General features: G+C 44.9%; 2 protein-coding genes across 4 annotated transcripts in view; both read left to right on the top strand.

The window, feature by feature from the left end:
* Nucleotides 1-9,640: 9,640 nt before the first annotated feature.
* Nucleotides 9,641-12,296, top strand: MRPS17 (mitochondrial ribosomal protein S17). Of its 2 annotated transcripts, none has more exons than XM_058569524.1 (3): nucleotides 9,641-9,714; nucleotides 10,278-10,420; nucleotides 11,944-12,296. In XM_058569524.1, exons 2-3 carry the CDS (start codon nucleotides 10,298-10,300, stop codon nucleotides 12,211-12,213), a joined length of 393 nt encoding a protein of 130 aa, XP_058425507.1. In that variant the 5' UTR covers nucleotides 9,641-9,714; nucleotides 10,278-10,297; the 3' UTR covers nucleotides 12,214-12,296. The 2 variants fall into 2 exon arrangements, with proteins under 2 accessions (XP_058425507.1, XP_058425506.1); XM_058569523.1 differs by having other exon boundaries at nucleotides 9,683-10,020.
* A 3,706-nt stretch (nucleotides 12,297-16,002) lies between these two features.
* The window catches only part of NIPSNAP2 (nipsnap homolog 2), a 30,379-nt gene continuing 29,829 nt past the window's right edge, over nucleotides 16,003-16,552 (top strand). For both annotated transcript variants that reach the window (XM_058569511.1, XM_058569510.1), the window contains exon 1: nucleotides 16,003-16,111. In XM_058569511.1, the coding sequence (XP_058425494.1) occupies nucleotides 16,020-16,111 (92 nt within the window). In that variant the 5' untranslated portion in view covers nucleotides 16,003-16,019. The remainder of the gene's footprint in view (nucleotides 16,112-16,552) is intronic.

Raw genomic sequence — 16,552 nt, 5'->3', positions numbered from 1 at the left:
TACTTCTCTCCCAGCCTTCCTCCCTTTACTCTCCCCAAATTTTACTAGGGCAAAGAAATAGGCTTTTCAAAACTGAAGACATAGGATTAGCTGACTTAACCATCTCAGATTGCTGGTCCCAGGCAAAAAGAGCTTCTCTTGACCAAACTGAATATTCTTCCCTCTCTTCTTTTTCAGATGAGCTAGCTTTGACAAAAGCTTGTCTGTTTCTTGCAACACCTTACTGCAAAGATGCAAGAAGTAGCCAACCACATGCCAATATCCTAATTTTTCTATCCAGTTTCCTAAAGCTCCAGTCTCAGGAGACACAGAGTCTGAGACCCAAGATACTACAGGCAATTTATCAGCTTTGGGCTCTGCATAACAAATACTGCCAAACGCCTAGCTGGAGGTATTTTCCTTGTCCTCCACCCTACCTCTACTCAGCCCTTCCCACATTACAAGGTCCACCGCAACACTGAATTTCCAAGTGCGAGTTTCTTTATAGGTTAATTTCTGTAGGGGCAAGCAGCAGACATTGATTCTGGTTGGATAGTCTCTTCAGGACACCTCCATCAGGATGCAATAGCTCCAGCCACTTCCCATCCTCCAATCAGAACATTCAAGATTCATATTCTTGGAAGAGAATCTTATTTCTCTTGTTAGCTTGGTCATGTGCTAAAGGAAGACAGAGCAGTTTGATTGGCAGACTCATCAAGACTGCAGGCACAGGAAGAGGAATGGTTTCACAAAGGCAAATCAAGGTGTTTCTATCCCAGAAGACAGAAAAGACACTAAGGGGTGAGGAGGCCCACTCGGATCCACCAAAATAGTATAAAGGTTACTTAAAACTGAAGATATTTAAGATACAGCAGATGCAGAAAGAAGACTTTTCAGAGCTTCCCTTATCTGACTAGAGGCAGAGCCTTCTGAGAGTGAAATTGCCATTGAAACTGGGGGTCAACTTGCTTTAACTATACTCAGTTAGTTGTCTGTTTGCAAAAGTAGTTAGATAATGCATTACTAAAGCCACTCTATAGATAACATCTCATGGTGACGCTTGGGTCACCATGGTAACAGGTGGGGTGCTTAAGTTTTTCAGGAACTGAGAGTCAACTCCTTGTGCAGTTCAGACTGGTTAAGACTACTGACTCATCAACTGGGCCTGGGTGGATGACCAATAGGTGACCCTTTAACGTCAAGGAGCCAAAAACTCCACACTCAGACCGTGGTAACACCACCATTTTGTGAACATGCATCCTTTGAAGAGCCATGAAGCTTGACTACGCTTGCACAGATCACCAATTACCTCACTTCTCCTCTCCTCCAATCATCTATTCCCACACTTCAGACCACCCTGCCCTTTTATCCCAGAAATATCCTTAATCCCCATTTTTCAGGGAGGCAGATTTGAGACTGGTTCTCCTATCTCCTCACTTGGCTGCCTTGTGAATTAAACTCTTTCTCTGCTGCAAACACATCATCTCAGTGATTGGCATAATCACGTGTTGTCCAAAATGAACCTGGTTTGGTAACACCATAAATCCCTCTCAGGGGAGATTCCAGCCAGGAAGGAGACCAACCAATCAATGGCACCAGGGTGAGAAATTTCATAAACAACTATTATCATAAACTGTTGCACTTTCCATTTGTTCTCATAAAATCCCATTTGCCTTTCTGTAGAGTCCATTTGTTTTCCAGTAGAGGCTCTTTCTTCCTCCTCCCTTTCCCCTAATAGGTTGATATATAAACTCCTATTTCTAGTTGTTCAGTGAGTCTCTTCATCTGAATGTTCCCACGTTCATGTATAGATAAACCTGGTTTATATATATATATATAAACCTTCCTCCTATTAGCCCCAAGTTTTCCTCCCAAGAAGGTTTGGAAAAAAATCAATTGATGTTCATTATACCTTGATGGTATAAAATGATTTGATTTGCCTTTTTAAAAATCACTCTGGGTATGTCATTAGCAACAAAAGTTTTAAGCCTGACTATAAAAGAAAGAAATTTAAGGTCATAACTGGAAGGAAATATGATATCCTGAAAAAGTTTTTATGTGAAATAATGCATATAAAGTTTTACCACTTTCATTGAAAATTAGCCCTCCTTTCTGAAATTTCAAACATCTCATACTCTCCCCACCACCATCTCTCCTTTTAAGTTCACTTTCTCAAGTGTGCCTTTGGCCTTAATTCTTTGAATCCATACTTTAAAGATAGCACCACTGGCCGGCCCCGTGGCATAGCAGTTAAGTGCGTGCGCTCCACTGCTGGTGGCCCAGGTTCAGATCCCGGGCGTGCACCGAAGCACCGCTTGTCAGGCCATGCTGTGGCAGCATCCCACATAAAGTGGAGGAAGATAGGCATGGATGTTAGCTCAGGGCCAGTCTTCCTCAGCAAAAAGAGGAAGATTGGCATGGATGTTAGCTCGGGCTGATCTTCCTCACACACAAAAAAGATAGCACCACTTTTTTTTACTGTCCGTTACCCTCCTCCTAGTCTTCCTTCCATCCTTGTCTAACCAGATGTTGTAATCATGGTTATAATCAACCTTTTGCAAATAACCTACTGTACATTTCCTTATCCCTCTCTCAAAAACCAACCCTGCATAAAGCCTAGTGCTTAACTTCTTCTGGCTGGTACTGAAGAGATGAATATTGCTAAAGGAAAATAACAACAGAGTTAACTGTTTACACTTTAAATACATGAACTAAAACCTCAGTTGACTCCCTATACTGTGCAGCAATGCTACTATGTGTCTCAAGAAGGTTCATCACCTAACTATTCTTTCTGCCTCTAGTCTTGCCTCACAACCCATTCTCCATTAAAGTGACCTTAAAATGCTAACAGGATCAAGTTGCCCTACTATTAAAACCCATCAATAGCTTCCAAATGGACTTAGGATAAAATCTACCTTCTTTACTGGGGCCTTTGGGGACCACCCATTGTGGCCCTGACTCTCTCCAGATTTGTTCTTTGCCATTCTCCCTTGGTTCACATTACTCAGGCTGCACGTCAATCAAGCCTCTGGTGATGTGGCATTCTTTGATGGTTCACATCCTACATATTGCTAAAAGTCTGCTAGGATTCCCTTCTTCTGGGAAATCCTCCTTCCTTGAGTGCCTCTGCTTTGTTGATCTTCGCTTTCTCTAAATTTCCATTCCCTTTAAAGTCTATCCCTCACCATAACGAGCTTTGACTACTACTTATGTTGCTTTTTTATTATTTTTTTTCACACTTGGACTGTAATCTTATAGGAAAAAGATCTGTGTCTTTCAATTCCTTTCTATGGTTCTGGCCACAAAATAGGCACTCAAACATTTGACTTATTATAACTACTAGGAGACAGATGAAGGAGATAGCCTTCTCCTGTGATAGTGGTAGGTAGGTGCTATATCATGATGACTACAGACTCTATAGTCAGACTGCCTAAGTTCAAGTTCCATTTCTTTCATTTGCTGGCTATGGGACCTAGAGCAAGTTATTTAACCTCTCTCAGCATCAGTTTCCTCATCTGTAAAATGGGAACAATAATAGTACCTGCCTAATAAAATTGTAGTAATGATTAGAAGAGATAATATGAAAAAAATGTATCATACTGCCTAGCACATAGTAAGTATTCTATAAACATTATCTGTTACTATATACTCATTAATGAGGATTTATTAAATGTCTATTGGGAAACATTCAAATGATGTACGAGATACAAGACAATTAACATTTGTTGAGCACATAATCTGGGTCAGATATTATGCTGGGCACATTACAGATTTAGGTAAGTGAAATAATCCCTATCTTTCAGATGCAAACCTGAAGGCAGAGAAATTAAGTAATTTACCCCAAGTCATATGGCTATGGCTCAGTAACTCAGGTTGACTAAGATAATAATTATAGCAATCAAAATATAGAAGAGAATCTGGTCCTAGACCGAGATAGCTAGACTTAATTTTCCGGGGTATGGATCTTCTTGATTACTGGTATGTATATAAAAATTAATTGTAGCTAAATGTAAAGTAGGAGTACTGACTGTTTAAGGTGAGAGTGAAGGCAGAGCTGAAGCTACAGATTTATTACAAAAATGGGAAGATTAACTGGGTGGCAGTGTTTTGGATACATTTAAATCAAGAGCCTGAAACAGCAAGAACACTAATTAACAGTCTGCTATAGTGTTCTAGGTAAAAGGCAGTAATTCCTTAATTTCGGAGGAGCAGGATCACAGACCTCTTTGAAAGTCTGACAGAAGCCATAGACTATCTCCCCCCAAAGACCTGTACAAAACACATCAAGTTTTACATATACAATTTGTGGAATTCAGAAGCCCCTTAAAACCCTTCCTATGCCAACCTCAGATTAAGAATCCCTAGAATCAGAGATGATGATCCAGACTTCAGAATCTGATCTGTCTTTTCAAAACCTAGTCCTCTGGTACTCAAGGACCATGACCTCTTTTTCCTTCAACTTTTTCTCCATCTAATACTCTGTTTAGGTGTCCCCTCTATGTTCACTTTGGATAACCAAAAGGCAAAATCATTTACAACCACTTTTGTCCTCTGCTCACTGATTCTTCCCTCTTTTACATTCTTTCCTGGGTTTCAGGGGCATGACTGGGCCATGTCAGGTTGAGAGTGCGGGGAACCACATATTCCTTGTAAAACTTATTGTCAGTCTTATCGTTCTTTTACCAAAGAACTTTTTGTTTCTCAAAATCTAGGGGACTAGACCTGAATCCAAAGAAATAAAACACCAAAGTTCAACACTGACCATGAAGAGTCATCTCATGGCATGACAACGCAAAGATTCAGCAGGGATAATCCACACTGGGAGAATTCTAGAATATGATGATTAATCCAGAGTCCAAAGAAAACCATGACAGATTCTGGGATCAAGTTGTCCAGATTCACAGAAAAACCTTCATTCATGGAAAGGAGCATGATTAGAATGAATCCAAATGACAATATAGTCTGAACACAAACCTTGTTATATAAGAGGGGGTCTTTAAGGGCCAAGGACCCTATAAGTTTGACATGAAAGAAAAGACCACAAACATAATTCACACTTACCTCACCATAAGAATTGCTTTGAAATGACTAGGGTAGCCAATCTCCAAAGATGGCCCCAGTGAACAACACCTCCTGATATTTATGCTTCTGTGTGAATCTGGGTCGATATCTGACTTACTTTATCCAATAGAAATGCAAAAGAAGGGCCGGCCCCGTGGCTTAGCGGTTAAGTGCACACGCTCCGCTGCTGGCGGCCCGGGTTCGGATCCCGGGCGCGCACCGACGCACCGCTTCTCCGGCCATGCTGAGGCCGCGTCCCACATACAGCAACTAGAAGGATGTGCAGCTGTGACATACAACTATCTACTGGGGCTTTGGGGGGAAAATAAATAAATAAAATCTTTAAAAAAAAAAAAAAAAGAAATGCAAAAGAAGTGATTTTCTGGGACTTCTGAGCCTAGGCATTAAGAAGGTCTGTAAGCTTATCATTTATAATTTTGGGAGTTCTGTAGAGATTATACAAACTTTTGGAGGCTGCACAAGTCTTTATATACCCATAGAAGGGGTATCTGACACACTAACCTGTGTCATAGAAATATCTGGCCTTCTGCCCTGGCTCCTGGGAGGCAACCTCGTAAGCCCTTGGAATGTCCTGCCTGATAGGAGTGAGTCATCTATGAGTCCTTCTAGGGATTTATTGAACCTGAGGATGATCTTGGGGACCTGCTGAACTCACACAAGCTTTCCGCAGTCCAAGTCTCATAAATGATTTCGACTGTATCCTATCATCTATGCTTCCTGACATAGTCATGCTACTAATGCACACTATCTCAGGGCATTATCCAGGGCTGGGAAGAGGCAAGGAAGTGAGCAGGGGTAGAGCCATGCTTACTAATGAGGCCACTGGCTTCCATTGTTTTAGTCGAGAAATAAGCCATTCTCTTTTCTTGCTTCTCTCCTTTTGGAACTTTTAATACACAAATGTAAGAACTTCTCAATCTGCTCTTCATATTTCCCTCTCTGTTGCATTCTGAATGATTTCTTCTGGTTTACCTTTCAGTTTACTAAGTCTCTCTTCAGGTCTATTTAATCTGCTTTAAACCCACCCATAGAGTTTTTTATTTCAGTGATTACTTGCTCCTGGTGTGTTTAACTTGTTCCTCTCTCTCTTGTATTTCCTATAAAATGATGGCTAGATCTAGAAAATTGATTAGATTCAGATTACTTTTTATGCATTAATATTTTGTATATGGTGCTGTATACAGTAGTTCCTACTTATCTGCGGTTTTGCTTTTATGGTTTCAGCTACCCATGGTGAACCACAGTCCAAAAATATTAAATGAAAAATTCCAGAAATAAACATTTCATAAGTTTCAAATTGCACGCCGTTCTCAATAGCATGATGAAATCTCATGGCGACCGTCTCTGTCCCACTTGGGACGTGAATCATCCTTTTGTCCAGAGTATCCACGCTATGCAACCTCCCCATTAGTCACTTAGTAGCCATCTCTGTTTCAGATTGACTATAGAGGTATCGCAGTGCTTGTGTTCAAGTAACCCTATTTTACTTATTAATTTTACTTGTTAATTTTACTTATTAATTTTACTAATTAACTTACTAATTAATACCAAAGCGCAAGAGTAGTGATGCTGGCAATTCAGGTATGACAAAGAGAAGCTGCAAAGTGCTTCCTTTAAGTGGAAGTTAAAGTTAAAAAGTGAAAGTTCTCAACTTGATAAGGGAAGAAAAAAATGTATCCTGAGGTTGCTAAGATCTACAGTAACTTTTATTACAGTATATTGTTATAATTCTTCCATTTAATTATTAGTTATTGTTGTTAATCTCTTACCGTGCCTAATTTATAAATTAAACTTTATCATAGGTATGTATGTATAGGAAAAAACATAGCATATTTGGGGTTCAGTACTATCTGTGGCTTCGGGCATCCACTGGGGGTCTTGGAATGTATATCCGACAGATAAGGGGGGACCACTGTACTTCCTTTTCTTTCACATCAAAAAGTGTATGATGTCTAGCTGACTCACTTTTACTGATGCTAAGATTAATCAGGTTCAGGTGGTATTAGTCCGCTTTCTATTAAAAAGTTCCCCCATTAGTCTTTCACCCAACGGTTTTGTTAACCATTGTTAATATTATTCATTATTTCATTAGTGCTTGCAAAAAAGTGACTTTCCACTTCTGTCATTCCTTATGCGTCAATTATCTGGTCATTCTGAGATGTCCTTTGTATCATATTTTAGGATATATTGATTCTTTCCTTTTATTTATCAAACTGTTGCCTTGGTGCGCTAGGAATCTCCAAAAGTAACCAATAAGGCTTTACTTTTAAGTACCATTATGAACTCACAGATTTTTATATATTTTATGTTTTTCAATCCATCACAGTTATTATTCTTTTTAGCCTTACATAATCTCATCTTAGTTCAGTGGGAGCCCCTTCAAGTTGGCTTTTAACCTGACCCCATTTATCTTTGAAAACTTCCTTGATTTCTAACACAAGGAAATGTCCCAAGTTTAACTCACACATTTCCTGCTCCAGACCTGAAGTCAGCCATTTCTCAAGGATCCTTGGTTCATTTTAGAGAGAAATGGTATATAGATGCCACCATTTGGGTGTTTGGTATACTGATTGCTACTGGGTTGTCTTCTAGGTTTTCTAGAAAGGACTTTTTTTTGAGAAAAATAAATCATGAGTTCATACTGCATTTCCAATTCAAATTTAAGATTACAAGGCTTTTACTTTGCTTCTTTGATTTTATTGTTATGGACTGAATTGTGTCGTCCCCCCAACCACCACCCCCAGTATTCATATATATGTTGAAGCCCTAACTTTCAATGTAATGGTATTTGGAGATAGGATCTTTAGGAGGTAATTAGGGTTAAATGAGATCTTAAGGGTGGGGCCCTAACCAATGAGATTGGTGGCCTTATAAAGAAAAAGAGACACCAGCATGTGCTCTCTCTCTCCCTGTGCATACAGAGACAAAGGAAAGGCCATGTGAGGCCACAGCAAGAAGGTGGCCCTCCGCAAACCAGGAAGAGAGTTCTCACCAGAAACTGACCCTGACAGCACCTTGTTCTTAGACTTCTAGGCTCCAGAACTGTGAGAAAATAAATTTCTGTTATTTAAGCCACACACACACACTTACCTCCTCTCTGTCCCCTTGGCTCACACAGCCAGTCAATTTCCCAGTCACTTCTCCAATCCACCTTCTCTCTTTCATTCCCCCCGCTCCAGTTTAGGTCTTCACCATCCCTGACAAAGCACCCAGCCTCCAATCTCTCCGACCTCTATTCGGTCTTCCACTCTCCTACCAGAATGATCTTGAAAGCTAGCAAAGCTACTCATATTTTTCAAAGGTTCCCCATCACTTAGAAGAAAAAGTGAGGTCCTTAACGAGAAACGCTTCCTAGGTAGAGGCCTATGCCCGTCCAGCTTCAATCCCTGCTACTCTTCCTCTCATCCTACATTCCGGCAGTACCAGACTCCTGCTAGTCATACTATGTTCTGCCACACCCCAGCACCCCTGCACATGCTCTCCTTTCTGCCTCAAATGCCCTCCCCACATCTCATGTCCCTGTCTTCCCAAGCTACGGCCCCTTGCAGGGGCTATGTATTGATTAAGTCTCCTCTCTCCCCAAAGTCATGCACTTCTTTCTCAAGGCTCTCATTATCTGTCCTAGTTTTATAATTGTTTCTTTACTCACCTGTCCCTACTAGGCTGTGGGCTTTTTGAGAGCAAGGGTCCCCTTTGATTCATCCTTTTGCACCCAGTGCCTAGCACGGAGTCTGAGAATAAGTGTTCTGTAAATGTTTGCTAAGAAAGAAATGAGTGTTGGACAGTCTAGCGTATGGATGAATTCTTATTGTTTCCAGCCTCCTCTCACCAGCTGCTAAGATGTTTCAATGGTCAAAGACAATTGGCCACATCCATATTTCAGCCCTCAAATTGTCTGTGCCAGTAGCCTATTGTTTTCTGTTCCTCTTAGCAATTTCCAAACAAGAGCCTAATACATTCCCAGTCTTCCCTCTATCTGAGAAGGCATCATCAAACAGCCTACTCTGGCCCATCTAACTCCTTCATAATTGGCACACATATTTATGTACCCACACTGGACTTCTCTCCATCTCACAGATACTGAGAAATAACACCTAAAATCATACTGGATATAAAAATCTACAGATGTTTATCTTAAAAGCAGGTGTGGGGGTAGAAATGCTTAAGTATTTCAGTCTCAGCATTTAGCAGCTTCAATGTTTCAATGTTTGACGAACTAACGAAGTTCCTTAGATTTGGAAGGCTTTGTCCAATGACTGGGAACTCAACGGAAGAAGAGGAAACCAAATGGAATAAGAAAAGGAAAGGCCGGAATCCGTCCACCCCTCCCCCCGCCAAGCTCCTGCCGCGACGGCCGTGGGGAAAGAAAAGCTCACAGACCCCGAGAGACCCAGGATCCGCGGCTTCTTTCAAGGGGAAGTGGGCGGAGCCCTAACTTTAACCCCGCCCATGGCTGAGGGGACCCGCGGCCAATGAGAGGGCGGTCCGGGGCGGAGCGACGTGCGTGCGGCGTGATGCCGTCATGCCCCGGCTGGCGCTCGGCAGGCCGCACGCCGGGATAGCAGAGTCGGGAGGTGAGCGCTGGCCGTGCGCCGCGGCTGGGGTGAGAGTGGTTTCGGGGACCCGAGGCGTCGCCGCGCGAGAGCCCTTGAGGCGAGTCGGGTCTTCTGGCCTCGGGGTTGCCCGGGGCGGAGGGATCAATCACCCCAGCCTTCCCCAGGCCGGACGGGATGGACTCAGTATTAACTGATCTCGAAAGCAGTCCCAAGTCAAGGTCTCCTTCAGTGGGGAGGACACCCCGGCCGCTCCGCCTAGGCCCTGCGCGCCGCGAGTAGCCGGGCTCTGAGCCTTTGGGGAGAGGCAGCCCAGCGGCATGGACAGAAATGAAGGACGCCAGGCAGGGCCAGCGTTTGTTCGCGCCATTTAGCGCCTTGTAGGTTAAATCCTCAAAGCACTCCTGTGAGTAGGCCCTGATGTTATTTCCATTTTGCAGAGGGGGAGACTGAGGCTTAGAGAGGTTAAAATTACAGGTTTGTAAACAGCATAAAGAGGGGAGGTTGGGTAGTTAAGGAAATAGTGAAACGTGTAAGCATCTCTAAAGTGGTAATTGCAAAAGGCCAGCAAAAGCTGTTTCTGAACTTGGGCAGTTCTAGTGACAAAATTCATTTGGCAAGTCATAACCACCAGAATATTAAACATTGAAATTTGTTTTTCAGGTGACCAAAGCCACATAATAATGTCAGTAGCTCGTTCATCCGTCCATGCCAAGTGGATTGTGGGGAAGGTGATTGGGACAGCAATGCAAAAAACTGCTAAAGTGCGGGTAACCAGGCTTGTTCTGGATCCCTATTTATTGAAGGTGAGGAACATCTGTGTTTTCAGGTGGATTGATAGATCACCAGCGTGTTCTGGGTTCTGAGCAGAAAACCACTTCCCTGTCAGTAAAGATGCGTTGAGCATCTGCTTCAAACCAGGCACGGTGTTGGTTCATGAGCATAGCAAAGTGCATTAATCATGGTTCCTACTCACATTCTAGGGACACACAGAGTTCATTTCAATCCAATCTGCTAGTCGTTCTATGTGCAAAGTACCGTGGGAGCAGAGAGCAGGACACCTCATTCTTCTTCCCAGGTTGCTGGAGGAGAGCATCCTCGATTAAAAGACATCTGAGCTGAATCTCAAAAAGGGTTTTATCCAGAGGACCTTCCTGGGGGGAAGTCATTCTGGCCAGGATGAGTAGTTTGTGGAAGTTCGTTTAGCCATGAAAGGGCATGGCGTTCTGCACGAACAGCAAGTGGTTTGGCAAAGTTGAGCCCAGAGCTTAGCACTAAGTAGGCACTGTTGGATGAATGCAAGAACAATTGGAGCTGGACTGTGAAGGGTCTTTTATGTTGTATTTTGGATCTCATCCTCTAAGCAAAGGAAAGACAGACTTGGAGACATAGGGATAGGGATGAGGACTGGAGGTAAGGAAATGGGTAAGGAGGCTATTGCAAAAGTCCAGGATGGAAATGATAAGGACCTGAACGGTCCTTGGAGCAATGGGGATGGAGTGGGAAAAGTAGGTTTCAGAAAGACGGCACAGAGTCCTTGATTTGTTAGATGTGCAAGGGGGGTAGGGGGAAATGCCAAGCGTGTTTCGTTGGGCACATAGGTAGGCAGAGATGCTGTTTGTTACCTAGGATCAAAAACGTAGGAGCAAGCTGAAGAATGGCGGCATGATCATTGGCCTTAGGATCAGAAGATCTTAGTTTGAATACTGACTCTGTTGTTTGCTAGCTGTACACTTTACTTAAGCTCCCTGAGCCTGTTTTTCTCATCTGTAAAATGGGAAAACCTCCTGCAGCAGGGTTGTCATGAGGAATAGGTGACTCTAACTATCATCCGTTGCTTGCTCGCAGTACTTTGAGCCAGGCATAGACCTAAGTGCTTTATGTACATTATAATGTTTAATTCTCTTGGTAACTTGAGAGGTAGAGATATTGGACCCTCATCTTTTGGTGGAAAAAAAACTTGAGCTTGGAGTAGTTAAGTAACTTGTTCTAAATCACACAGATGGGGTGAGAGTAGCATGTTTATAAGCTAGGGTAAAAAGTTCCACTGAGAAGAAAGAATTTAAATAGTGTGGAGAAGGATGATAGTTGATAGAGCAAGAGTACTGAAGGGAATAGGCCGGAGAGCTGGGGACAGGATCAGCTCTGGAAAAGTCCTTGCTGTTTTCCAGGAATTAGCAGCTCATTTTTGTATTGGAAGACTCCTTAAGGATATTACCTTTTTTCCACAAGTCCCAGGTTGTTTTCTGTGCATTACCTTTTCATATTCTAAACTGCATTGCCAGATCACAGATGTGAACCACTGATTTGTTCCTCCTCCTCTCAACAGTATTTTAATAAGCGAAAAACCTACTTTGCCCACGATGCTCTTCAGCAGTGCACAGTTGGCGATATCGTGCTTCTCAAAGCTTTACCCGTCCCACGAACGAAGCATGTGAAACATGAACTGGCTGAGATAATTTTCAAAGTTGGACGAGTCATAGATCCAGTGACTGGAAAACCCTGTGCAGGAACTACGTACCTGGAGAGTCCAGTCAGTTTAGAAACCACCCACCTAACCAAAAATCTGGAAGAACTCAATATCTCTTCAACACAGTGAAGGAGGATTGGAAGAGGGAGCCAAAGGGAAAGATTTATGTTTGCTATATGGAAAAAGAAATTTTTCTAAGTTTCTTCACAAACTGTGCACTTTCTCTTCTGGTATTTATGAAATAGCTAAAAGTAAATGAATAAAGGGCTTATTGTAATTTTTCATAAAGGTTTATGGTCATGTTTCAAATTTCCTTTTCAGTGAACATATTTTCCTGTTACACAAAGTGTGCCTAACAATCCACTGCATTATTTTGTAAGCTCACTGTTTTAGAAGGTATATATTTTTTTTTTCATTCAAAGGAATCTTGAATTTATCTTAGAACCTCTACTTTGGGAGAAAACCTTTTGATATCATAAACAGATAAGAACACATTAAGTGAATATTTATTTTTGATGGTATATATTCAAAATTAATTTAAATTTTTTTCTTTGATCTAACCAATTCCAAATGGAAATGACATGCTTAGGGTCAGACTTTATCAGATTAAACTCTGTATTAGTAAGAATGTTGACACATAGAAAATAAAACTTAAAAATTCTATGTCACTTTTATCCTATATCCTAGGCTAGATTAAATAGGAATGAGTTCTTAAAATCTGATACATTGGGGCCGACTCGGTGGTGCAGCAGTTAAGTGCGCGCGCTCCGCTGCGGTGGCCCGGGGTTTGCCGGTTCAGATCCCAGGCACGCACCGACACACCGCTTGTCAAGCCATGCTGTGGCTGCATCCCATATGAAGTGGAGGAAGATGGGCACAGATGTCAGCCCAGGGCCAGTCTTTCTCAGCAAAAAGAGGAGGATTGGCAGATGTTAGCTCAGGGCCGATCTTCCTCACAAAAAAAATAAAAAATAAATCTGATACATTGATGAAGTTGTAGAACTTCTCACACGTGCATTTGAGTTGGAGGGTTTCAGGTGTTGTTGCTGTTCGTTAAGACACTATGATAACTTAGATTTTGACCTGATGAAACATTGAGCTATATATTTCAGTCTTCTGGCTCCTAAAAGAGACTTGGAGCGTATTTCAACCTCAACTAATATGTGTATTCTACAAGCACAGGGTTTCAGCAAGGACCACAGGCAACACCCACCCTCTCAAGGCTCATACTCTAGTGGAGGAGGTACGTACAGGTGCCCTCATGGCAAAGAGGAGCGCACGGGTCGGGGAGAAATTAGGGTAACTTCCCAGAAGAGATGAGATGATGCTAGAACTGAATCGTAAAGGAAGAGTCTCCAGGCTAGTAGATGAGGAGTGTGGAAAGGGCATTCCAGGCAGAGGGTAAAGTCCTCAAAGTATGAGAGAAAGGAGCACAACCAAGGGGTTCGGGAAGCTGGTGAGGACTGCTTGGACATTTTAATTTTTTTTTTTCCCCCCAAAGCCCCAGTAGGTAGTTGTACATCACAGTTTCACATCCTTCTATTTGCTGCATGTGGGACGCGGCCCCAGCATGGCCGGAGAAGCGGTGCGTCGGCGGGCGCACTTAACTGCTTGGACATTTTAAACAAGAGTGGAACTGGAGAAATAGGCAGGAATTATACTGTAAGTGGTGGTGGGTTATGTAATGTTTTTAAAGAGAGTGATATAATTAGATTCACATTTCAATAAAAGGAACAGCATCAGTGTAGAGAATGGACTGGAAGAGGAAAGATTAGCGGTAGGGAGACGGTGACCTGTTCAAAAACTAGTCCTAAGACCTAAACTGAGTTGGGCAGGGAAGATGAAAAGAGGTTGGATACATGATGTTCTAAAGTAGAGCCCTCAGGGCTTGGTACCAGGAAGGGTGAGCAATAAGGAAGCATCTAAGAAGTGTCTAGGTCTCTGGCAGGTGGGGCTATGTGGTACCAGTTATCCTGGAAGGGACAGGACGCCTGTCCAAGCCATCTCTAAAAGCTCAAGTATTTTAAATGTTTACATATGCTCTAAGGTATCATTTTATCTTAAGATATTTTTCCTGAAAATCTTGGTGTAAAAATTATACTCCAGGAAGATGCACCATATTAATTCCATGGCACTGAGTAACCTAAGCCACACATCTGTGAAATAAGACTACCTCTCCCCAGTAAAAAGCACTGGGTTAATGGAACTCCAGAGCAAAACGATAGTGGAGAAAAAAATGCAGAATGAGTGCCCTAACACTAAATAACAGAAAAGCAAGGTCAGCAAAGAAATGTCTACCAAGTTGACATTTCAGCAAAAATAGATTTGAAAGAGTCTGTCTCCTGAAATAGAGCTGAGAAATTGGGGCAATGTGTGAGAAAGTCACAGAGGCACATTGACACCACTGGCTTGAAGAGGCCCTGCCTCACACTGTGCAGGATTGGGACATGTCCTTTCCACCCTGGGGAGAGCTCCCTTCAGCCTCCCTTTTGGGACCATCCAGCCTCTACAGCGTTACTAAGCATAAGCCAGGTGACATCAGGAACTCCCTCAGCCACACAGCCTCTAGCCTCCTGTCTTTGTGTTCCTTGACCTTCTTTCCTCTGGCCTGCAAGATACAAATGCATCTCTCTGGTCTGGGGCAAATCCTTGTTGCCACTCCAGCATCCACAAGACCCATTTCTGTCCTCCTTGGTGGCTCCTTGCCATATTAACGGGTTCAAACATTGCTCCAGGCAGAAAACTGCACCCCTTGAGCCCGGACACTTCCTTCACCTCCCAGATTACCAGCTTCAGAGAACCCCTCAGGCCACAAGACCGGTTCCTGCCCCTAACTCTTTCTACGCAGAGACCTGCCTGGGTAGCAGAGACCTCCCAGCTCCCCAGTCCTGATGGCATCTTCCCCTTAGCTTCTGCAGACCCGCACTGGCCTTGAAATGTTCCCCTTGGTGACTGGGGCCTCTGCTCCTCCCTGCCTAGCCCCCTTTCTGCCCACTTTGGCTTGGTTGCAGTTTTCATGGTTACATTTGTGGCTCTTTTATCTTACCGCAGGATACTTTTTCCCCCGAACAGTGCCATCCTGATTCACGGCTTTGTTTAAATCGTTTCCTCAGTCAGAGGGAGATGTCCTCCCTTCTTACGCTGGTCAGTTCCTCCTGCCTTGGGATTGGGCTGTTGTGCCAGCTCCTCCAGGTCTGTCCTAGATTTCATAGCCACTGCGGGTTACATGCCCTCCAGTCCGTCCTCCCTTCCCGTCTTGGGAACTTCTCCATTTCGACACTTGACACATCCGATCCAATCATCATTTCACATCCTGCCTCCCTAGACTGGGACGGCTTGAGGGCAGGGATGGGGCCAGCGCCAACCAGTGCTGAAATGAACAGGAACAACGTAGTCCCGAGACTGCGAGAGAACTTGTGCATGTTTCCACCCAGAATGCTTTCATTAAAGCGTTATTGATTTATTTTTGTAAAGGCAATCTATTTACATAGCACAAATTCAAATGGTTTTCGGGGAGAAGCCCGCCTCACAGCTTTGCCCTCCAGGCCCTGGATTCCCCTAGCAACAATGTTCCTCCTTCCTTGTCAAGCCACGCCCATGTTCCTTTCGCGCACTCTGTTCTGGCCACAGAGGTCCTTTCGCTGTAAGTTATTGTCTCCCAATTGGTTCCCCTCGGGCTTCCCGCTCATTTCCTGCAGCCGCCGCGCTTCCCCGCGCCCGGACGCACTGCGGGCTCGGCCGCCGCGGCCGCGCGCCCTGCTCCCCCTGGCGGCGGCGCCCCCTCGCTGCAGCGGCCGCGCGCCCCGCCCCGCCCCGCCCCGCCCCGCCCCGCCCCCCTCCAGCCTCGGCGGGCCCGGCCGGGGGAGGGGTCGCGGCGGCGGCGGCGGCGGCGTCAGCGGCTTCCCGGGCGGTGGGAGCCGAGGCGCCGGAGCAAGATGGCGGCGCGAGTGCTGTGCGCCCGTGGAGCGGCCTCGGCCGGAGGCTTCCTGCGGCAGGCCGCCCCCTGCAGCCTCGTGCCCGGGCTCCGGTGAGCAGCGCCACCCTTTCCGGGAGCGGCCGGGGAGGAGCTGCCGTGGGGCGGAGGGCGCGGGGTACCCGGCGCGGCTCTCCGCCCCGGCTCGGCCGCGCTCCCTCGGGGCAGGGCTGCGGGGCGGCGGGGCCAAGGTCGCGGTCCACGGGGCCGGGGAGCCTCGACAGGGTCGGAGCGGCTTCCTGGCCGGCCGGACTCAAGGTCACGGCGGGGACGGCGCTCGGCGCCGAGGCCACGTCCGCCCGCCATACGGGCCCGGCCCTCGGGACCTTGACCTGGCGCCGCTCGGAGCAGAGGCGGAGTGGCGGGCGCGCGGTGGAGGCCGCAGCCCCTGACTCGGCCTGCCGGCTGCCCGCGGGCACCTCAGCAAGTTGCTCGCCCTCGCGAGCCTCGGCGTCTGCATCTGTAAATGGCGGTAGTGACGCTACTTACCTCTTA

The sequence above is a fragment of the Diceros bicornis genome, chromosome 26 (genome assembly GCF_020826845.1).
Source record: "Diceros bicornis minor isolate mBicDic1 chromosome 26, mDicBic1.mat.cur, whole genome shotgun sequence".
NCBI lineage: Eukaryota > Metazoa > Chordata > Mammalia > Perissodactyla > Rhinocerotidae > Diceros > Diceros bicornis.
Note: the sequence above shows the minus strand (reverse complement) of the source record. Positions and strands in the feature narration are given on the sequence as shown.